Genomic DNA, 23921 nt, shown 5'->3' with positions numbered 1-23921 from the left:
TTAAATATCAATAAATAAATACATGTATATAAAATACTTTGATATTATTTCAAAACATTTTAAAGTAGGAAATGATTTAAAAGAGAAATTTTCAAAAAGATGTATTACCTAAGCAGTAACTAATCTTGATTGCATTTTTGATGCTTCAAGATTGCATTGAAATCTATGGAAAGAAGTGAATTTTTAAAAATAGAAAATTTAATACCAAGAACATCACAAAAATATGGTGGAAAGATGTATTTGATCATTAGGAATAGAAAATTGATTGAGAACTATTTTTTAACCATAAAGATTTTTTTTTTAGAATTGACTGTTATTGAATAAAATCAAAGAGAGATAACTTGTCAAGGTCAGGACAAGGTCATATATTAGGGCATATTTTGCTCTTACATACTAATACTGAAGCATGAAAATTATTTCTAAAAATTCTTTTCAGTCCATACATATCTGTTATGCATTCAATTCCAATGAATCTGAGGCTAATATGGGTTGGATACCTTAAGTAAGGGCTGATAAGGATTAAGTAGGGAACCGTAAGGTTAAGTAAGGACTGATAAGGATCATGTAGGGAACCTTAAGGTTAAGTAAGGACTTTTAAGGATCATGTAGGGAACCTTAAGGTTAAGTAAGGACTAATAAGGATCATATAGGGAACCTTAAGGTTAAGTAAGGACTAATCAGGATCATATAGGGAACCTTAAGGTTACGTAAGGACTAATAAGGATCATGTAGGGAACCTTAAGGTTAAGTAAGGACTGATCAGGGTCATGTAGGGAACCTTAAGGTTAAGTAAGGACTAATCAGGATCATGTAGGGAACCTTAAGGTTAAGTAAGGACTAATAAGGATCATATAGGGAACCTTAAGGTTAAGTAAGGACTAATAAGGATCATATAGGGAACTTTAAGGTTAAGTAAGGACTGATCAGGATCATATAGGGAACCTTAAGATTAAGTAAGGACTAATAAGGATCATGTAGGGAACCTTAAGGTTAAGTAAGGACTAATCAGGATCATGTAGGGAACCTTAAGGTTAAGTAAGGACTAATAAGGATCATATAGGGAACCTTAAGGTTAAGTAAGGACTAATAAGGATCATATAGGGAACCTTAAGGTTACGTAAGGACTAATAAGGATCATGTAGGGAACCTTAAGGTTAAGTAAGGACTAATAAGGGTCATGTAGGGAACCTTAAGGTTAAGTAAGGGATAAGGGATAACAAGGATCATATAGGGAACCTTAAGGTTAAGTAAGGACTGATAAGGATCATATAGGGAACCTTAAGGTTAAGTAAGGACTGATAAGGGTCATATAGGGAACCTTAAGGTTAAGTAAGGACTAATAAGGATCATGTAGGGAACCTTAAGGTTAAGTAAGGACTGATAAGGGTCATGTAGGGAACTTTAAAGTTAAGTAAGGACTAATAAGGATCATGTTGGGAACCTTAAGGTTAAGTAAGGACTGATCAGGATCATATAGGGAATCTTAAGGTTAAGTAAGGACTAATAAGGATCATGTAGGGAACCTTAAGGTTAAGTAAGGACTAATAAGGATCATATAGGGAACCTTAAGGTTAAGTAAGGACTGATCAGGATCATATAGGGAACCTTAAGATTAAGTAACGACTAATAAGGATCATGTAGGGAACCTTAAGGTTAAGTAAGGACTAATAAGGATCATATAGGGAACCTTAAGGTTACGTAAGGACTAATAAGGATCATATAGGGAACCTTAAGGTTAAGTAAGGACTAATAAGGATCATATAGGGAACCTTAAGGTTACGTAAGGACTAATAAGGATCATGTAGGGAACCTTAAAGTTAAGTAAGGACAAATAAGGGTCATATAGGGAACCTTAAGGTTACGTAAGGACTAATAAGGATCATGTAGGGAACCTTAAGGTTAAGTAAGGACTGATAAGGGTCATGTAGGGAACTTTAAAGTTAAGTAAGGACTAATAAGGATCATGTTGGGAACCTTAAGGTTAAGTAAGGACTGATCAGGATCATGTAGAGAATCTTAAGGTTAAGTAAGGACTAATAAGGATCATGTAGGGAACCTTAAGGTTAAGTAAGGACTAATAAGGATCATATAGGGAACCTTAAGGTTAAGTAAGGACTAATAAGGATCATGTAGGGAATCTTAAGGTTAAGTAAGGACTAATAAGGATCATGTAGGGAACCTTAAGGTTAAGTAAGGACTAATAAGGATCATATAGGGAACCTTAAGGTTAAGTAAGGACTGATCAGGATCATATAGGGAACCTTAAGGTTAAGTAAGGACTAATAAGGATCATGTAGGGAACCTTAAGGTTAAGTAAGGACTAATAAGGATCATATAGGGAACCTTAAGGTTAAGTAAGGACTGATAAGGATCAAATTGTGAACCTTAAGTTTAAGTAAAGACTGATAAAGATTAGATATAGGGAACCTGAAGGTTAAGTAAGGACTGATAAGGATCAAATTGTGAACCTTAAGGTTAAGTAAGGACTAATCAGGGTCATATAGGGAACCTAAAGGTTAAGTAAGGACTTATCAGGGTTAGATGTAGGGAGCATTAAGGTTAAGGACTGACATGGATCATGAAGGGAGCCTTTTCTTCTTCAGGGTTAGGGATAACACAGAGATTTTTTTCACAGTATGACCAATATCAGAATACAATCATCTGTTTAGAAATACTTAAATTTAATTTGGTTTTGGAATTCTCTTTTTGAACAGTTGCTGAATCCAACATTTCTCAGATGGCTGCTGCTTTTGAGGACAGATTGAACATAAGAGACTGGGTTGCAAATATTCAAGGTATATAACATTATTGTGTTAAGACAGATCAACACTATTTTAAACAGTATTTTCTCCAGATTTCTTGTTCAAGCCATAACTTGAAACAAGGGTGAAATTAAGAGAGTTGTAAGTGAGGGAAAAAAGACTATTTTAACCAATGTATTGAAGATGTAGCCAAGGTCACTTAAAGAGAAATGTGGTCAAGGTCACTTAATGAAAAGTATGAATTGATTGTCTAGTTTTCAGTACAAGTATTATATTAATGTGTCTTAAAGTTAAAATGCAACAGGCATTTTTGACAAGAATATGCATACTACAATGATAGTGATAAACATTCCTTATGTTTGAAACTAGGTCATAAATTGTGTACCTTAAGGTACAAAGGCATAATATACATATACTTTTAATATTGATTTCTCTTAAAAAAGGTGTGATGGTGTTAATATTGCCAAATATAATGACAAAGGAAATGGTGCTTTTTCCAAAGTGGAACTCAATGGAGAATGACCAGATCCGATTCCACCCTCTCTGTAATTACAGATGTAAGTAACTCATGGTGCTCAGATGTAAGTAACTCGTGATCTTACCATTTATTCAAAAATGGTAAACAAACCAAACCTAATAACTTGGTGTAACTATGGATACTTGAATGCGCTTAGAAGCTTGTAAAATCTAAATGTAATTAATAATTGAAAACTGAACCATTAATTCTATCTCATATGTAAATACACCTGTACTGATATATGGAATGTTTCCCTTTATTTTTCTCTCAGTGGAGAACACCCGCCTTAATAGCGGTGAAAGTGACACGTGGGAGTGGCATATCTTGGACGCACCAGGTTTTCAGAGTGAAGGGAACCTGGCCAATACTGTCTTTCTTTGGGTGACTCAATGTGTTCTGCTTAACTCTCCTGTCAAGGTAACAACTTTATCAAATTATTTGTCCTACAAGTAAAATTTATGATTTTTAAAACTTTAAAGATACAGTGCAGTTTATATGTGGAACAGCTAATTCCATAAACAAGATAATGACTATTATCAACAGTAAAATATACGAATCCAAATCAAGTTCCAGTGTTAGGTGGTATCGAAGTGGCTATATCTTGTTAATCTCATTATTTAGGTGACTCTCTGATGGCCCATGGGCCTCTTGTTTAGCAATCATTATGTTGCCATTCTAGATAACTGATTATTTTGTATGTTTGTTTCAGCTGGAGCTATCAACTTATGAGAAATTATTCCCAGAATTAGCAAAGGAACCTTACATTAATGCTAATATGGTAAAGAGAACTTTGCTATACAAATTAACTTTTATGCACTCTGTTATAATGAGAGAAAGCAGTGAAATCATGATTTCTTTATCACAGTTAAATTTCTCTCCCTTTGATTCTGTGTTCAGGCCCCAGACTTAGGTCATGTTGGTCAATAATGAAAATAAATTATACTTGATCATTCTTTTTTACTGGAAAATTTTCATGCAGCTCTATATTCATAAGTATAATGAGGAATTACTGTCCTTCAAAGAGTCGGGCAGTTTTCACAGATGTAATTATATAACATTGATTTTTCAGATCCTACACAGCATTAACTCTTACCTGAATTTCTCCAGTGTTCACAAACATATCTTCCGAGGCATAGATTACGCTGTGAAGCATTTTCTGAAGTCTAAGAAACTGGAAGTTCAGACCATGAAATTTGTACATAAATCTGTGTCCAACAACTTTGAGTCCACTGGACTTGAAGTTGTACCAAGCTTCTTCAACACCAAGCACTTCCTGTTTTTGTGTCCAGGTCACAGGTGCTCTTATGTCCGAAGCCAGGGAATAAGTGAAGTTTCCTTACGAGGGTTTGATAGTGTGTATCATTTGTAAATCATTAGCCTTAATATTTATAAGTTTCCTTTCAGAAACTTGATGTCACTTTCTAAATTTTGATGGCAACTATTTTTTAACCTAAAATTTCTGTAATTACTTTGTTTTATACTATTTTTGAGAGAAGCGAAGTAAATAAAATTTGTGTTCAGTTCCTTTGCTATGTATTTATTAATACCTTTAAATTTTTTAGCTTATGGTAAGTTCATTCAGAACCTGGTGTTGACCAAGAACAATTTAACAACTCTCCCTAAAGAGGTGTTTTCCACCCTGAAGCATCTGAAGATTGTGGATGTCTCAGAAAATATTCTAGAATCACTGCCAGAGACGATAGGACAGTGTGAATTCCTGGAGATATTGAGACTTCAGGAGAACAATCTGCGGGATCTTCCGATGGAATTAGCTCAGTGTACAAATCTGCAGGTGTTAAACATTTCCAGGAACCTGATGGATGAGCTCCCCCTGGTGGTGACCATGTGCTCTAGCCTGGAGCAACTCTACCTGAATGACATGTTCCTGACTCACCTACCAGATGACATAGGTAATATGTTTTACGGTGTGACCGTTGAGGCGAGCGCAGTTGTACCATCAAAACACTTGAAAAATTGATCAGCCACTTCAAACATCAAGTCGCACGAGACATCTCGCCTACCTGTGACGTCACACGACGTCACGGAGCTCGTCGGAGCTTACGGAAACGTCCGAGCGTCCGGTTTAACAATAGACCTTGCACAATTTTGGTCGAAAAACATTGCAGAGTTATTTTTTGTTTCTTTGAAAGATTTCTACAAACTGAAAGCTTTTTATGCTTTACATTATTGTTTATTTATTTATCTATTTCACGGAAGCAACCGACATGACTTAATTAGCATATCGTCAATATTCGTAAGTTTCCGGTGACGTCATATGTATCATTTCCGAAGGGCAAGGTGAAGGCATGGGGGTATTTTTTGAATAAGGCAAGGCAAAATCATTTCGTTAAGATTTCGGTAAGAAACAATGTTCCATTATTTTTTTTTACTATTTTTGATTTATTTGCGCAAAGGACATTGGGTAGTGCAGGAATTCTGGGAATGTTGCACAGAGAAATTTGGCTGACGTATGTACAGATTTCAATCCGAATTTCCTCTGTTCTTACACGTTAGTCTATTGAGCTCGCTTCGCGAGCGTCGCTTTGCGACGCTCGCTGCGCTCGCTATTTACATACTCATCTCATAGTTCCTCTTATTTGAAATGTTCAAATTATCATGTGATTTAAAGAATATTGAAAAAAATTGAAAAAATATCTTCATAAAACAGCTATACATGTGATTGTAAAATTATAAATATTAGTTGTCTTCCCCAGGACATTGTGGACTGTATTAAAGATTCAGATACTTGCATATTGTGGACAAATTTTCAAGGTTGTTTTGAAGAATGGCAAATAAATATGTTAATACATGTATAAATATACCCTCATTTATAATTGATTCATTCCCCACCATCATGAAATCAGAATACAACACATTGAAAATGTGATTCTAATGAGCATTGCTCAAAACCTTTGGTTTTGTGAATTAAATAAAAGTAAAAAGGTTACCAAATATATTGTAAATTCGTTGTGAGTCTATGGTTGAGCCATTGCACACTAAATAGTGGCTGACTACTGGTTACATACAGATCTACACTGTTGAAGTATCAGGAAGTGTTATTTGTGATATTTTATTTCCTCAGGTTGTCTGGATAATCTGGAGATTCTGTACGCCAAAGGGAACTGTTTCACTTCACTCCCCGACAGTTTTGTCATGCTGCAGCGCCTGACGGATCTGTCTTTACGCGGTGTTCTCTTCTTTGTGAGCTCACCGTCTTACATTATGTCCAGGGATCGCTTCGAGGAACTACTGGAGGTTCATGGAATGGCAAGGTGGCTGGATGCCCATAATGAGGTTCATGTCCGTTTAAATTTATCAGAGGGTTTACACTGAAGGGAATTCTTGATTTAGGTTTATCATAAAAAATGTCTTCCTCATAAAAAATATAATATTTTAAGTTTTTTAATATATCTAATATACCAGGTATATATACAGAAGAATTATTTTGAGAATTAGATTAGAATGTTGTGATACAGTAAAATATGCTTATTACTAACATGCTATAGTAAGGAATCAATGCTTACAGCGAAGTGATTTTATTCCCTATGGCTTTAAAATATTTTGTGAACTTTTCGGATATAACAAATTACATTTATAACGAAGCAAAAACGTCAGTCCCTGGCACTTTGTTATAAGTGATTTTTTACTGTATTATGATGATTAGCCTTCAATCTGCTGGGTTTTTATTTCTTTTTATGTGTTACCCTCTTTAATATACTCCTGTGGCATTGTCTCTTTACATATTTTCAAAGAGAGTGATTTAGTTTTCAGTAATTATTACTGATATTTAGGACAAGGAGGAATTGTTCAAGTCCTTTGATGAGGATGGTAATGGTATCTTAGACCAGAATGAGATAGGCAGACTGAATGCCACGATTTACAACATCTTTCCTCGGTTCGGCTACAAAGGAAAAGAAATCCCAGGTAACAGTCACCTTAAGTTAGAGCAGCTTCACATCATTTTGTTAACAAAAAGTTTATTTTTTACCTTTTTATTAAACCAATGCAGAATTCGCCTCTCAGCTTTAAAAAAAGCTAAAAGAGTATTTTGATACTTTATTTTTTTTTTTACTACTGAAGATCACAAGTTTAAAGCCCGAGATAATAAGCACCGCCTTCAGATTTACCTGGTCTGTATTCCCCTGTCAATCAAATAAATTAAGGTCCATTATTGGGTACTTGAAAATGATTGACATTTAGCTGCTAGTCCCTGTGTATATCTCTTTCACCTTGTTTGACAAGCGTGGCCACCATCAAATTAACTTTCGGTTTTCTGATGTTAACCGCTAAATCACCATTGCAATGAGCAAGCCATTTCGATGCAAACAATTTTAGCTTGATTATAATTGATTATAATTATCTTTATTACAAACATTGAAAAATGAAAATGTTCTCATAGTGTTTCAATTAAATAAATCAAGATTGTGTAAATTTTTGTTTCTAATGAAAAGTGCGTAGGTGACTGAAATCTTGATTTAATTCGTAAAAAGATTCTTGTTTTGAGACGCGGTGAAAAAATTACGATGTAAATAAAGGAGAAAATAACCTAGTAACATTTTTTGGTTGAAATGGATAGTAAGGTTGAAAACAAAATGTCTGATTAGTAACAACTTCGCCTGGACAAGTATTAAAATATTAATAGTTTCTTTCTTTTCCTTTATAACCGAGTATTTCTTGCTACGCGGGTTCTTACCTCCGTTCAAGGTCACTTCAAGGTGTTAAAAATAGTGTTGAAAGAAATACAGAAGTTATCAATAAATCAATAAACACCATACCGTAGATTTTTTTTTTAAAAAAGTCGACCGGTGAGATTTCTGCTTGTTTTGATATTGGATATGTCTGAAATTATGGAATTTTACAATAATCATTTATTATAACTAATGATATTTTTTATTCACGATGTCGAGATCTGCTAATTAATGATAAACAGTAGGCCAACAAGCTGTACAGGTAATACTCATTGACTTCCTGTGTATACTGTTTGTGTATAGGGATTAGCGCTTCCCACGGTCTGCAGGACCGTCAATGCCTCGGGGTGCCACCCATGTAAAATTTAGTCCCTCCCCTTACCTGAGAAAACCGTACGGTTAAAAATCTCGGCCTTTAAGGTAAAAAGCATGTTTCAAAAGAAAAAAAAATGGATTAGTTCCTCCGTTTAGGAAAATTAAAGTAAAAATGTTGACAAGTTCTTTTGTCTTAATGTTTATTATACTGAAAATATTTGATTTCTTTGAACAGAGTATCCATGTGGTAGGCAAAGTTACCACATGCATATATAATCTCTCTAAAATAATAGTATATTTCTGAAAAGTAGATGAAAATTGGTAGGCCAATATCCTATTTAATTCACCTGAGCCAAATTCTCAAGAAGTCACAGCAAGGGCCATAGATATAATAAATTTATTATAAACATATGTTAAATTCATATGAACAATAAAGAATTTCTTTTTAAAAAATTCCTAATATTTTACACAGATGAGAACACAGACAGTGGATTTCCTATGCAGATACTTCAGATTCAGAATCTTCGCTACCTGGATTTGACTTACCAAGGCCTGGTACACATCCCTGATTCCATCTCATTCCTCACAAGTCTCCAGCATCTCAATGTCAGCTATAATCCCCATCTCCTGGACATCTCAGCCAGTGTGGGCAGTCTCCCTCTCCTAAGTAAGTCATAAAAATGCTAGCCATCACAACATTTGTGATTTAGCAATGTAGCTATGGATAGATAAACTTTACTTGTACTTGTACTACAGTACAGATTATATTTCAGCCTTGGGAATGACCGAGTGTCCACTACTTAAAACCCCACCCAGAGAAATTCGAGACCAGGGCTTCACAGCCTGCTATGCCTATCTGCGTCGTCTGCTGTCTGGGTCAGTGGAGTGCAAGAGAACTAAACTCATGTTGGTGGGACTGGGAGAAGCAGGAAAAACAAGGTATTAAAAGAGACTTGTCTTCTATGCTATTTTAACAATGTAAACTTACAAGTCTGAGATGAAAATCAGGTCTGTTGTGTTATAGAAAAGAGAAAAGTTTTCGGTTTAATGATAAATTAATAAACTTTAATATTGTTTATGTGTATCAAAAAGATAGCTTTAAAAAGGTGCTAAATTTAACATTGGGAAGAATCCAGACTGTCATAAGCCTTTAACATTAATTTTGTCATATTTGCTCCTTGATTCTTTAAGTCTGGCCAGAGCTCTTCAGTCCAGTGACCTTAAATCCAGCTTGACTGGACATGAAAGCATCACAGATGGTGAGTATCTATAAATAGTAACAACCTCAAATCAAGCTTAACTGGACATGAAAGCATCACAGATGGTAGGTATCATAAATAGTAACAACCTCAAAGCAAGCTTAACTGGACATGAAAGCATCACAGATGGTAAGTATCTATAAATAGTAACAACCTCAAATCAAGCTTGACTGGACATGAAAGCATCACAGGTGGTGAGTATCTATAAATAGTAATGCCATGTCTGTTCATTCATCAACATATGTATGTAACTCAATAAATATCTTTTAAAAAAATTGTTAACTGCATAAGTTAGTAGATGGTTGATAATCTCTATTATTGTATTTATAGTCTTTGGTTAAATTTTGAATTTTATTTCTGTTAGGAACAAGAAAAAAAATTAAAACTGATTGATTTGGTTTTTGTAATTACAGGCATTGATATTTCTACCTGGAAGATATCTCAAGATAACGAGGAGATCTCCTACAGTGTTTGGGACTTTGCTGGACAAACAGTGTACTACAACACACATTATGTGAGTTAATATCTCCCATACCACACGGGGTGGAGTAGTGTCCCATCATTATAACCCTCTGCCTCATAGACATCAAACTTAGTCATAATATTGATTTGAATATCAGTCTAGACATGCTTTTGTGTGACATATTGCTTTTGTGTCTTGTAGTCAATGCATTGTATCACATGTATGAAACACTGCACATTTTGGAAGGGGGATATGTCTGTCTAGCTGTCTGTCCCTCTCCATGTCTATCATCAAATTCTAACTTTGCACAAAAATTACTTCTGATGTGAAGGTGTTGATGACCTTGACCCAAAGTATATGAACAATTTTAAGGTCAGATGCACATATCTTTTGTTAAGATCAAGGAATACAAGGCTATAGGTTTAAATATATTACATGCAAGGAATTCATGATTAACATTTTTTTTATATTTTGTAGTTTTTCTTGTCCAACCGAGCTGTTTACTTTTTGGTGTGGAATGTACGTCTTGGACATGAGCATGCAGGACTCAAGTTCTGGCTCAGCTCAATTTCTGTGCACGCTCCTAAAGCTCCAGTTCTCATTGTAGGAACTCATGTTGACCAGGTATGTAAACAAACTGTAGTAAACATCAAAAAAAGGACATGATTGAAGAGTAGTAATCCGGTTAATATAAGGTTTTTTTTTCTTTTCTTATTTTCATTTATCTTTTCATAGGGGAGGGACTAATGGATCATTCAATTTTTTTTCCTTTAAAAAAAAGAGAAGTTCAATGCAAACCCTTTACATATATTCCTTTAGTTTAAACTTTTTGGAATTCATTTTAAATAAATCTTTTGATGGATGCATGTTGATTATTTGTTTGAAACAGTTGTGGCAACTTTAAGTTTCTTAGTCCTAGAGAGATCTGTCTGTAAAGAGCTTGGTTCACTTTATGCATAAAACGGCCCTGTAAATATACCAATTTATTGACTAGCTCTCAATGTTCCATTTTAAACATCAAAATAAAGTAGAGACCTTATAGTAATTTCATTTCCTATTTAAATTTTTCTCTTTAAACTTCAGGTCATAGTACACAGGCTTTATGGAATTGCAATGTTCTTTAATTTTAGTGTAAACAGGTATATTTGAGTACTTTTAAAGAAGAAAAATAATATAAGTGCACCCTCTGATCTAAAAAATAAAACGTCTTGTAATCCGCCGGAACAGTTCTATCAATCACCGGTTGCTTATTTTTAGATCAGAGGTTGCGCTCAATATTAAATATTGAAAAAAATAGCTAAAAAATTGGCTGTTTTGTAGACTCTTTCATCACCAAAGGTTTAAATGATATTTAATGCATTGTTAATGAAATTTGAGCAGTTTCAGTTTTTCAGAAATTCACAGAGCCAAAAAATGCCATAAGTGAACCATGTTCTTTAAAATATCATTCTTAAATTGAATAGATATTTAAACAGAAATGCAAATATTCATTTGATATATGTACAATTTTAAAAAATAAGATATTTGGGTTTCTTCTTTGATCAGTTATTTGTTTCTTTTCTGTTCAATATTTTAAAGTGATTCTTTTCTTGTTTGTATATATAGGTTTCCAAAATTGAATTACCCATGGAGGAACTGAAGGCCTCCTTTAGCCAAATCCAAGGATTTTTCTTTGTTAGTTCTTTAACAGGACAGGTATGTATAGTTTACATAGGAATTAATGTTTTATATTATAATTTGATTGCAGATATATATATTTTTTTACAAATATATAAAAGTACCAATCTTTTTAAGGGTCTTGACGAACTTAAGGAGAAATTGGTATCTGTGACCTTGACCCAGGGATATATGGGCGAGTCCATCCCTATGGCATGGCTTGAGTTAGAGGACATCATTAAAAAGTAATGAAAACTAGGGCTAATTGTAACGGGAACCGTTACAGATGTTCCCCAAACGCTCCCCAACTCCCTTTTGGTGCCATACTCCCTTTAAGCTTCATTAAAAATGACAAACTCTAGGCATTTTACACTTTAACAACGTTTCCCTGAAGTATACCGAGTATATTCAAATTTTAGCATTTGCACGCGTGCACATGTAAATGCATGTGCGTAATGACCATACTCTCTTGTCTACACTATCTATATACATTAATATAATAAAATAATAAAGCATTTAATCCAAAAGTATTAAAAAATACGCTTCATCAAGTGTATTTTTGATTTTACCCATCTCACGTGCATGCACGTGCATGCATGTGCATGATGACCTTACCTTTTTGTAGGAATCCACTATGTCTATCTATGTTCTAAATCCCATCCTGTTTGGTTGAAAATCAAAGGAGTTATACCCATTTAAAGTTTAAGCCAATCAGATTGCAGCGCACGTGCATGCGCGTGTTTTCATGATACCTGCTATATATTATATTGTAGTATATCCTAATGCATGACTATGTTTAAAATTTCAAAGCATTTCGTCAAAAAACAAAAGAGATATTGAAATCTTTGTTTCAGCCAATCAGAGGGAAGCTCACGTGCATGCACGTGAGTTCGTGCTAATTTGACGATGTCATATTATCTAGACTATTAATATATCCTTATAGAATGAGTTTCAAAGCATTTCAATAAAAAATGTAAAAGTTATGGCTATAATAAGTATATCAGTCATTTCACTCATTTCACGCGCACGCACGTGCATGCGTATGCGCGCAAAATGACCTTCGTTGTGCACACCTACAGTTGACACCTATTAACCCTAAAAAGGTTTTAACTTAGTTGGGTGAACAGTTTCTATAGAACACTCGCGGACAAAAAAAGTACCGGAGAACAAAGAAGAAAAAAAAGAATAATAATAATAATAATAATAATAATAAGAAACCGAGTAAAAACAATATGTTCCCAAACTCCGTTTGGGGAACATAATTTGCAGATTTGTAAAACTGTTTAAGTCTCCATTTATTGACAAACATCATTGGAGGATTACTTAATCAAGTCTTGAATTCACTGTACATTATTGAACTTCAGTGAAAAACTTAAATCTTGATAGTGTATTAAAATAAATTATTAGTAATAAATTATAGATTGCATAAAACATTACAAGGTCACCTCCAAGCAAAGCATCCTCTCACAAAAAGCATATATCTATAAATCAAGTCAGTATTCAACATGAATCCCATTACAGTGTAAATTAGCTCTCATTTGTTTTGCACAAGGACAAACTAACCCAGACACACACACACACAGGGGTGTTACTATATCCCCTTTAACTTTGATGCTAGGGGATTACAAGAATTAACAAGTTTGTACCTTTATTATGAACTTAACTTCAGGTTGAAGACAAAAACAAAGATGGACACGATAGACTACGACCAGCTGTTTAAGAGGGCCAGTGTAGCGGGTATAGTGGACGAAAAAGAGGTGAGTTCAAATCACACGGGAGATAGTCATCTCTTGTCAACTACTGTAAAGGCAGAAAAAATTGTGGGGGATTAAATTTTATTTATTTCGTGTTTATTAATTTTACACAAAAGTTTTGCGGAATATTTCAGTTTGCTGAGGCTGTAGCCTTTTTACACGACCTTGGGTGTCTACAGCACTTCAGTGGTAATGAGTATTTACACTCCAAGGTCGTAGTCAACCCGCAGTGGATCGTGGATGTCATGGCGTGTGTTGTATCCGTCAAAGAAAGCCCAATTAAGGTACTCATCAAATTAATTTAATAATTAAATTTAGCTGAAAAATATAGTTTTAGTTTATAATATCAGCAAATGTCATGCATTGAATTCCATTTCCTTGAAGAGGCATTCTTACCTTTGTCTAAAGCTTTTGCTGGTTGTTTTATGCTGAGTTGGCAATATTTCAGCCATTGGTTTAATGGTATTAAACATTTTTCATGGATATGATTTTTATTTATGCACAGAATGGGAGGCTGAACCATAAAGATTTAAACATAGTGTGGAAAGATTATCCTGAGTCCCTGCACCAGTGGCTTCTACGCCTGACGGAGGAGTTTGATCTGACCTTCTTTATTCCCCCTGAGGAGGGCTCAAAAGACAAAGTCAACCTAGTCCCATGTCTTCTACCAGAAAATAAACCCAAGGTAGGGACAGATGAAAACTGAAATGCTCATAGGCAGGTTTGTTAAAAACAGAGAATCAAAGAATATTCTCTGACAGTTTTTTTATGTAATATAATTTTAGTTAGGGAACATTTGTTCTGATTTCTTACGGAGAGGAGATTGATATGATTGTTGAGTACTTATGAGGTTTCCTTGTCCCCAGTTTGAGTGGCCGGAGGCAGATAAGAAGAGTGGTATCACAGAGACTAAGATGGTTTACCTGTTTGATTACCTCCCCGCTGGGCTCTTCAATAGGGGCCAGGTGAGCTAAACGTCAACCTCTGATATCAACAATTGCTAAATCATCAACCTTCAATAAATATTTGCGAATTAAAGGTCACAAGATATTTCTCGCGCACCAATAAAAGTTAGTTTGAAGTAACCACTTTAGTAGTAAATGTTCAAAAGATTCTAGTCTGACAGGTTGATTGTAGGGGAAGATTTTTTTATGCAAAGTTGTGTAACATTGCATTAAGTTTTGACCAAAAAAACATGCACAAAGAGAGTTTATAATACAAATCAAATAGGGTCATTTGTATAATAGTTGATATCCTGTTTCAGGTGAGACTACAAGAATACTCTGACTATTACATTATCTGGAAAAAGGGCTCATACCTGAAGAAAGATGGACAAATTGCCATTCTACAGCAAACCAAGTGAGTTGATCATACACTGTAAAATCACTAATTTATGTTTTCAGTTTGGTTTAATTTTTATTGTTTTCGAGGTATAGAGAGATGCTCAAATTCATGACCACCACGAAATGTAAAATTTCATATGCATTATTACTCGACACTTTTCCAACCATGAAATCAAATCCTCTCAAACCCTTATTTCTCTCTCAAACCTATTTGAACCCACGAAAATATGTGATTTTACAGTAATTATATTGTTGTCATTAATTGCCATTCTCTTTTGGAGAGTATTTCTTGAAAAATCTAGCTTCCTGTAGAATTTCTTTATAATTTTTCATGTTGAGCATGGAATATCTTGATTAATATTTGATGTATGTTTAATTGTATAGAGACACAGAGATGGTTGTTCGAGTGCAGGGAAAGATGCCAGAAATCGTCCTATTCCACATCCATGAGGTGTTTGAGAGTCTGATTCTAGAGGCGTACCAGGGAGTGCGATACGATTTTACAATCTCGTGTCCTGATTGCCTGAAACACTCGGCAAAGGACCCCCACATGTTTCTGGCTTCCACCATACGTAGAGCCATAGAACTAAAGGCCCCTTTCCTACAGTGCATGGCTTACTTCCACACCATTTCTGTCGTCGACTTGCAATGTGAGTATACCTACTGCTATTTTTTTTTTTAACCCTTTAAATCAAAATTGACAAATTGAAAAGATTGACAGATTTTTAAAGGATTTTGAAGAAAACTATATCTTTTATAAATATATTGACCAATAAACTCTTTCAATCCAATTAAAACAATATTTATTAATCATTTTATAGAATCTGTCATGAATACGTTTGTTATATGTAAAAAGTAATAAAGGATGAAAACTAGACAATTTAAAATACACAAGGTGTATAATAAACACAGAATACTGAAGTGAACAGAGGCGAATCATTATAAATGAACTGTTTCAGCTGTGATGCCTCCAACCAGTAACAATGATTTTGATGTCCACATTCAGAAAGCGGTCAGTGGTTTACAAGATCTACGCCGCAATATGAAGATAGGTCTGTATCAACCCGGGTTTCCATTTTAAGTGATTTACTTTTATGGGAAAAAAGCTTTTAAAATTCTACAATCTACAATTAACATTTGAATACAGTAAGTTACATCATCAGTTTACTTTGTTTTATGCTTCATTAGTTAAAATATCCTAGAAAAATATTTTCAAGGTCAGAAAAATTAATTTGTGCACAGAAAGTTATGCAACATAATGTGTTTCTTCCATTGTAAGTGAAGATCATCATACTCAATTCTCCCAAACTGCTCCTCGACAGGTCCTGACCCGGGCCGCCCCGGAATAAATCTGGGCGGTGGTATATTATAAACTGGAGGAACATTCTCTCTGGGCCTGTTTATATCATTCTGTGCATATTTATAGAGTCGTATTAGCTCCCTGCCTTTGAGGTTGGCAGCTTTCTTCTTATACTTCTGAATTTTAGCCACGAAGTCTTCACAGATCTGTTGGTACCAGGCTTCAAACTTCTCCTTGTACTCGTGAATTAGAGTTCCAGTTTCCTGGATCTCCGTCATCATTTTATCCTGGAGGTGGTCCACCATCTCAATCTGTTGATTTCTGTCCTCCGTCAAACATTCACGGAACATTTTATGTTCCTCAAGGGTCATACCCTCTAGAGTTATCTTTCCCTGTTTGTACAGTTTCACTCGATGCTGCATCTCTTCTTTCTTAGACGTGAAAAAGCAAGGCCTGGGGTCATTCATGTTGGAGGTCCTCCTGCATTGGCCACACACAAGCTTGTGGCAGTAGGTGCAGTAGATATTCTGGTAACAGTCCTCGTGATCTGGACAGTGCATGTCTCCTTTATGTTTCTCCCACAGCTGGATATTGATTGAGTGGTGCTTAAAGCTTGCCTTACTCCTTAGATGGAGATGATTGCACCAGTTACACAAATTCTGGTTACATTCTACACAGTGGTGATTCACATTCTCGTAAATATCACACAGGTCACATGGAACATCTCCCTTGATGACGACTCCGTCTGGAGCAAAGACCTCACCCCAGGATTTTTTGGGTGGGGCTATCTTCTTATACTCTTGGCATAGCTTGTGGCTCTCAATTCTGCCATTGCAAGAACAGTCCATTCTTGAGCAAAATACTGTTTCTTTGTAGGAAAATACTTGATTCTGAAACTGACATAAGAAAAATTCTTTGATTAAAGTGTTATAAACAAATTTATAACAACGTTTTACACTCTTCTTGTTGAGAATTTAATTTTAAATTTTGGCAGAGATGTAGATGGAGGGATAACCACTACATGTATAAGTATTTTATTACTTTATAGCCATCAAAAGCACAGGGCCGAAAGCTGCTAGATATGAGGTCTTAAATGCATTAGGATGGGAAATGAGGGTTCCATGTTGCATGAGAAAGAGAGAAACTGAATGCAGGTGAAATACATGTATGATAAAAAATATCCCAGGTGGAAATATAGTACAGGTGGTCACTATGACAGGTGTAGTCAAACATACTTATTTTTGAGGGAGATACTTGTTCAAAAAGTTGCATGATTTGCTTATGAGGAAAACTATTTTGTAGCATTTCATCCATGTCATTTAATGCTGAATATGGCCTGTATACAGTGTAGCTACAGAACTGTAGCTCGCTGGTCTGAAAGTTGGGGATGGATGACCAGAGAGCTACAGTGTCAACCCTAGAAAAAAATTGTGTATTTATTGCGCACAAAAATTTGTGCTCCATTGTGGATTAATTTCTCCAATTCTTATCTCAACTGTATAAAACCTTGATTTCAACATGTTCATTTTACCTCTATCAACTTCTCTCATGTTTGATATCTGCACAAAGCACTTTGGACCGAATTATCTTTTGGCCAAAAATGGCAGTGTAAATATGGAAAATTTTGTGAAGATGGAGAAATAAATCAAAAAACGGCAAAATTTTTTATGTGCAATAAATATACAGTTTTCTCAATTTGAGGCACTGTAGTGCTCCGGTCTGTCAATATGCTTTCTTTAGGTAACCTGAGTAAACTCAGGTGACCTATTGCTATTCGTTTTCATCCGTCGTCGTGCGTTGTGCGTTAACATTTGAACATTTTCAGCTTCTTCTCTGCAACCACAGAACCAATTTCGACCAAATTTGGGCACAAAGCATTTATGGGTGAAGGGGAACAAAAATTTCATGATCCCTGCCCCCCTCACTTAAAATCCACTAAAATTAATGCAATCTTTAAAAATCTTTTTTTACTCTTGGACATCAAGCAGTCAAATTGTTTGCATGATTGTAATCAGCATTGAGTCCTCTACCAAAATTTTGAAATTCATGGCCCTGGGGTCAGGGGTTCTAGTGCTAGGGTGGGGCTAAAACGAGTATATAGTGTTAATGCTTATTTCTTTGAAAATCTTCTTCTCTGCTCCTAGGTAATAAATAAACTAACTAAATACATAGTTATAATGAGCAAGAGTGCCTCTTTCAAAATTGTGAATTTTATGGCCCCATGGCCAGGGATTCTGGTGTTAGGGTGGGGCTCTCTATTGATTATATAGTGAAAATAGATGAATTCTTTGAAAATCTTCTTCTCTGCTCCAGGGTAATAAATAAACTAAGTACATAATTATGATGAGCAAGAGTGGCCTCTACCAAAATTAAATTTTATGACCCCAGTATTATAAACAGGGTGGGGCTAGGTCACCTGAGTAAACTCAGGTGACCTATTGCCATCTGTTTTTGTCTGTCGTCGTGCGGTGTGCGTCGTGCGTCGTGTGTGAACATTTGAACATTTTCAGCTTCTTCTCTGCAACCGCTCAACCAATTTCAACCAATTTTGGCATAAAGCATCTATGGGTGAAAGGGAACAAAAATTATGAATTTCATGGTCCCTGCCCCCCTGGGGCCTGAGGGGTGGGGCCAAAACCACTAAAATTAGTGCAATCTTTAAAATCTTCTTCTTTACTCCTGGACATCAAGCAGTCAAACTGTTGGCATGATTGTAATGAGCATTGAGTTCTCTACCAAAACTGTGAAATTCATGGCCCCAGGGCCAGGGGTTCTAGTGCTAGGGCAGGGCTATATATAGATTATGTAGTGAAAATGCTTTATTTCTTTTAAAGTCTTCTTCTCTGCTCCTGGGTATTAAATAAACTAACTAAGTATGTAGTTATGATGAGCAAGAGTGCTTCTTCCAAAATTGTGAATTTTATGGCCCCAGGGTCAGGGGCATGTTACATTGATTATATAGTGAAATGATAATATTTTATAATCTTTTTCTCTGCTCCTGGGTATTAAATAAAGTAACTAAATATGTAGTTATGATGATCAAGAGTGACCCTTCCAAAATTGTGAATTTTATGGCCCCAGGATCAGGGATTCTGGTGTTAGGGCAGGGCTCTATTGATTATATAGTGAAAATGCATTAATTCTTTTATAATCTTCTTCTCTGCTCCTGGGTATTAAATAAACTAACTAAATATGTATGATGATCAAGAGTGCCTCTTCCAAAATTGTGAATTTTATGGCCCCAGGATCAGGGATTCTGGTGTTAGGGCAGGGCTCTAATTATATACAAAATGCATTAATTCTTTGAAAATCTTCTTCTCTGCTCCTGGGTATTAAATAAACTAACTAAGTACATAGTTATGATGAGCAAGAGTGCTTCTTCCAAAATTGTGAATGTTATGGCCCCAGGGTCAGGGGTTCTGATGTTAGGGCGGGGCTCTATTGATTATATAGTGAAAATGCATTAATTCTTTGAAAATCTTCTCCTCTGCTGCTGGGTATATAATAAACTAACTAAGTACATAGTTACATGTATGATGACAAAGTGCCTACAAACTGTGTAATTTTATAGGGTCAGGGGTTCTGGTGTTACGGTGGGGCTCTATTGATTATATAGTGAAAATACATGAATTCTTTGAAAATCTTCTTCTCTGCTTCTGGGTATCAAATAAACTAATTAAGTATATAGTTATGATAATCAAGAATGCCTCTTCCAAAATTGTGAAATTTATGGCCCCAGGGTCAGGGTTCTGGTGTTAGGGCGGGGCTCTATTGATTATATAGTGAAAATATATGAATTCTTTGAAAATTTACTTTTCTGCTCCTGGGTATTAAGCAGATGAACTACTTATATAGTTATGATGAGCAGGAGCCCTTCTTCCAGAATTGTGAATTTCAAGGTCCCATGGTCAGGGGTACCATGGGGGGGTGGTTCTACTTATATACTGAAAATGAATTTAATTGTTTGAAATCTGCTCGTTTATGTTAATCAAATATTTTTGATAAGCAAGGGTGCCTTTTCAAAAATTGTGCAATGTGTGGACCTAGGGTCAGGGGTTCATGTGTGGTAAGGGCAAATTATTGTGAATATTCCTGATTAGTTGAAATGCATTTTTTGTCCTCCTACAGTTTTAGGTATTGATTTCCATTTAACTTGTTACACAATATAACAATTATAAAATATAAAATTCTGTGTAGCATCTGGTTAAAATATGAACCAAATTCAATCACTGGAAAGTTGTTGCCGATGCTCAGGTGACCTATAAAATAGAAATTTCTGTGAAATTCTTTAAAATATACAGTGGTACATTTTATATTAGATTTCAAGCAATTCATTGTTAATGTACATGTGTCTCTGTCACTTAAAATCTACTTATATTATAAAGGTCTTTTTTCACGGATTTATTATACTAAATGTTCACAATCTTGAAAATCAATATACTCAGTAGCAGTCTGTCAATTTGCAGATTGAAAGCTGTATATACAGTATATTTATTCAAGCTTATAATTACTTTAAATGTATAATTGGAACATTCAAGATACAAAAAAAATCAAATAAGATATACTGGGCACTTGCTCATGTTTATATCAATCTTTTTCCAACAATTTTTTGAACATTTCATATAATAATTATGAATTCAATTAGATCCTGATTGACAGCTCACAATATTTTTAGGGTATTGCAATAATTGAATTATAACTGTATATAAACAAATGTAGCTAGGTTAAGCCTCAGATGAAATCTTGTATCAAACTATGTATAACAGAGAATGTGGAGCATTATAAACATAATACCTATGTCCTATATAAATACAAAAATGGACATTTCTGTGAAATTCTTTCACAAATGCTAAGGTTTCTCCTTACAGTTTTGGCAGTCCCTGATTTCAATATAACAGTTACCTAGGCTCACAAGTCACTGCTAAGATAAATAATTCTCTTTAATCCAGCTTTTGGACATTTAAATGTAAAAATTCTTGGTTATGCAGGGTCATGTACAGCAATTGTTTATGTGCAAGTTGTGCTGGGTATTAATTATCCACTGTAATGGCATACACATGTAAAACTAAATGATATATGATCTTACACCCAGGAAGATTTTATAATACTAATATGTCATACATCATACATAGAAAGGAATTCAAAGTTAAAGTTTGGAATTTGAAGCTCATCTTAATATCAGATGAGTTATACCCCAAACACTTGCTTAAGTAGTAATCACCATCATCCCACATTGGACAAAGATTTCTCTTAATTAATCAACACAAAGTAAACTTCCTTTGACATTCATTTTTACATAAAGAGCTTGGTTCACTTTCTGCATAAAATATATATTCACTATAACTATAGAGATATATTCTTCCATTACCCATAAGTATAGACTTAATGCTTCCACAACCCATAAGTATCAAATAAAGACTTAATGAAACTATCATCTATATGAGAATAAAAAAGAGACACTTCCTTTACCTGTACAGTATAAAACAGAGACATATGCTTCCATTATCCATAAGTACACAGTAGAGACTTCGCATATTTAATGGTATAATTATCTCACACTTGTAAGTATTTGACTTATTTGGCTGTAACTGAACAGTTTTGGGAGTATAAAATTTCATACGATTGACTGAAAGAGCAGTTTTGGGAGTATAAAACTTGATATGATTGGCTGAAAGATCAGATTAGGGAGTATAAAACTTGATATGATTGCATGAAAGAACAGTTTTGGGAGGAGAAACCTAAATATGATTGGCTATTTGATCAGCCCTTGGAGTATAAAACTTATATGATTGACTGTTTGATCAGTTTTAGGTGTATAAAACTCAGTATAATGGACTGGTTGATCAATTTTGGGAGTATAAACTTAGATATGATTGGCTAGTTGACCAGTTTTTGGAGTGTAAAACCTAATATAATTGGCTGTTTGATAAGATTTGGGAGTATAATGTTAACCTAGATATGATTGGCTGTTTGATCAGCATTGGGAATATAAAACCTAGTTTATGATTAGCTGTTTGATCAGCTCTGGGAGTATAAAACTTAATATGATTGGCTGTTTAATCAGTTTTAGGTGTATAGAACTTAATATGATTGGCTGTTTTCCTTACAGACTTGTTTCTCTCCTACTGTGTGGCCGATGCCCCGGCAGATGACAAGAATGTCATTCACCCTGCTCAGGTTCACCAAGACTTGAAGAATGCTGGATACACTTGGTGAGAGATTTCTCCTGCAATTTCTAAGAAAAGTAGAGAGTAAATATAGGATTACCCATGGTTTGTAGTTGAATACAATTTTTATCCAAAGAGTTATGTGTTTTTGATAAAGGGGTAAACATGGATTAAAATACTTTATCAATTTTCAAACATAAATTTGTAAAGCAGAAGGGAAATGAAGAGGAGATGAAAGCAAATTCTTTTGATAAATTTTACATTACACAGTTTAGACTTCTAGAAAATACGTGCCATTTCATTGTTGTGGAACCTGAATGTATAGATTGTATACAGGATTATATTCACTCATGTTATTTTCGCTTTTCACTCTTGCAAAACAATTTTGCCCCATTTTAGATTTGCCCAGTCACTATTTTATTTAAGAAAAAATATTGTTATATGAATAAGACTCATTTTAAATTTGCCTATCTATTAGTAGGTAGAAAGAAGTGAAAAAATAGGTCAATTATTTCTGTATACGGTATTATATGAGGTTTATTATTGTAATACATGGTGGGTATTCAACTATTTGTTTCATTACAGTTGGTTTCCAGAGGAGAGCAATCAGTATTCAACTGACTTGATGGCTCGGGCTCTCATGGACTCCACCATCTTTGTCGTGTTTGTGTCCACTAACTACGCAAATGACCGATCCTGTACGGACATCTTTAAGTATGCCAAGCTGACCCTGGGGAAGCCGATGGTGGTGATCGTTGTGGGGGAGGATAACTATTCCTGGAGGAAAACTAATCTGGGGCTGCTACTCCCTGATGTGGTAACTTATCTGAAACACTGAATCTTATGTATAACACTGAATCTTATGTACCACACATACACATGATACAGGTGTTAACTCAGAAAGAAAACTAATCTGGGGCTGCTACTCCCAGATGTGGTAACTTATCTAAAACACTGAATCCTACATACAACACATAAAAGTGTTAAATCTGAAGGAAAAGTTCATATTAAAGTGACTAGAAAAAAATATAAAGACCCTAATATTTTTCTTATGGTAAACTTTATCCTAGTCAAAAAACATTACATCTTAAACAGCTTCCAAGACACAGTAGCTCTTCTCTACCTCCTATACCTTCAAAGTTAATGGTATAAGACCTCTGTTTATTTTGTAGTCCTTTGTCAACATGATCAATTCTAAGAAGTACAACTACAACAGTAAGTTCCAGGAGCTGCTCGGAAAGTTAGATGAGTTGATGAACTTAACTGGTAAGGTCAAGGACAGAGAGAGCCCGGAATGTTTCATCAGTTACTGCTGGAAGAACTCGGCCCAAGCTGTGGCCCTAGGTACCAGGTGAGTGACACTGCAACTGGGCAGTTACCCAGAAATATCACTGTAAAGAAGTTGAGGGGAGATTCAATAGATTACAGTAAAACTTGTTATGTACGAACATGGATTTTGCGAATTCACAGATATAGCGAAGTGATTTTGGGTTCCAGCTTTATAAATTTAATGAATTCCTTATACAGATATAACGAATTAAGGAAATAGCAAAGTAATTTCGTAGGTCCCAGTGACTTTGTTATAAACAAGTTTTACTGTAAGTGTGATGCTCTGATGTTTAACTCCAGTAATATCATTGAGCACATTGTTGTTATTTTGCCTAGAGAATGAAAAATCAGCTTCAGTAATTCTATAA

General features: G+C 34.9%; 2 protein-coding genes across 2 annotated transcripts in view; one reads left to right on the top strand and one right to left on the bottom strand.

The window, feature by feature from the left end:
- Window positions 1–23921, top strand: part of LOC134258357 (uncharacterized) — a 68002-nt gene that overhangs the window by 35948 nt on the left and 8133 nt on the right. Inside the window, exons 31-55 of the mRNA XM_062740882.1 lie at window positions 2715–2795; window positions 3206–3319; window positions 3551–3696; window positions 3989–4057; window positions 4349–4631; window positions 4842–5189; window positions 6362–6573; window positions 7071–7203; window positions 8755–8949; window positions 9056–9221; window positions 9474–9541; window positions 9955–10055; window positions 10482–10628; window positions 11610–11699; window positions 11799–11905; window positions 13330–13417; window positions 13549–13698; window positions 13920–14099; window positions 14281–14379; window positions 14679–14773; window positions 15142–15407; window positions 15717–15809; window positions 22167–22269; window positions 22810–23041; window positions 23397–23575. Coding sequence (XP_062596866.1) covers window positions 2715–2795; window positions 3206–3319; window positions 3551–3696; window positions 3989–4057; window positions 4349–4631; window positions 4842–5189; window positions 6362–6573; window positions 7071–7203; window positions 8755–8949; window positions 9056–9221; window positions 9474–9541; window positions 9955–10055; window positions 10482–10628; window positions 11610–11699; window positions 11799–11905; window positions 13330–13417; window positions 13549–13698; window positions 13920–14099; window positions 14281–14379; window positions 14679–14773; window positions 15142–15407; window positions 15717–15809; window positions 22167–22269; window positions 22810–23041; window positions 23397–23575 — 3745 coding nt within the window. The remainder of the gene's footprint in view (window positions 1–2714; window positions 2796–3205; window positions 3320–3550; window positions 3697–3988; window positions 4058–4348; window positions 4632–4841; window positions 5190–6361; window positions 6574–7070; window positions 7204–8754; window positions 8950–9055; window positions 9222–9473; window positions 9542–9954; window positions 10056–10481; window positions 10629–11609; window positions 11700–11798; window positions 11906–13329; window positions 13418–13548; window positions 13699–13919; window positions 14100–14280; window positions 14380–14678; window positions 14774–15141; window positions 15408–15716; window positions 15810–22166; window positions 22270–22809; window positions 23042–23396; window positions 23576–23921) is intronic.
- LOC134258422 (probable E3 ubiquitin-protein ligase MID2) lies at window positions 15934–16949 on the bottom strand. Its single transcript, XM_062740968.1, has one exon. The coding sequence runs from the start codon at window positions 16903–16905 to the stop codon at window positions 15985–15987; it is 921 nt and encodes a 306-aa protein (XP_062596952.1). The 5' UTR covers window positions 16906–16949; the 3' UTR covers window positions 15934–15984.

Source organism: Saccostrea cucullata, unplaced genomic scaffold (assembly GCF_032062105.1).
Source record: "Saccostrea cucullata isolate Sc308-1 unplaced genomic scaffold, CSIRO_AGI_Scuc_v1 ctg4, whole genome shotgun sequence".
Taxonomy (NCBI): domain Eukaryota; kingdom Metazoa; phylum Mollusca; class Bivalvia; order Ostreida; family Ostreidae; genus Saccostrea; species Saccostrea cuccullata.
The sequence above is the reverse complement of the archived record's forward strand: the minus strand, read 5'-3'. Positions and strand labels throughout refer to the sequence as shown.

Excerpts from the sequence above, each read along its gene's own strand:
- LOC134258422 (XM_062740968.1), bottom strand. The coding sequence starts at position 16,905 with ATGGACTGTTCTTGCAATGGCAGAATTGAGAGCCACAAGCTATGCCAA.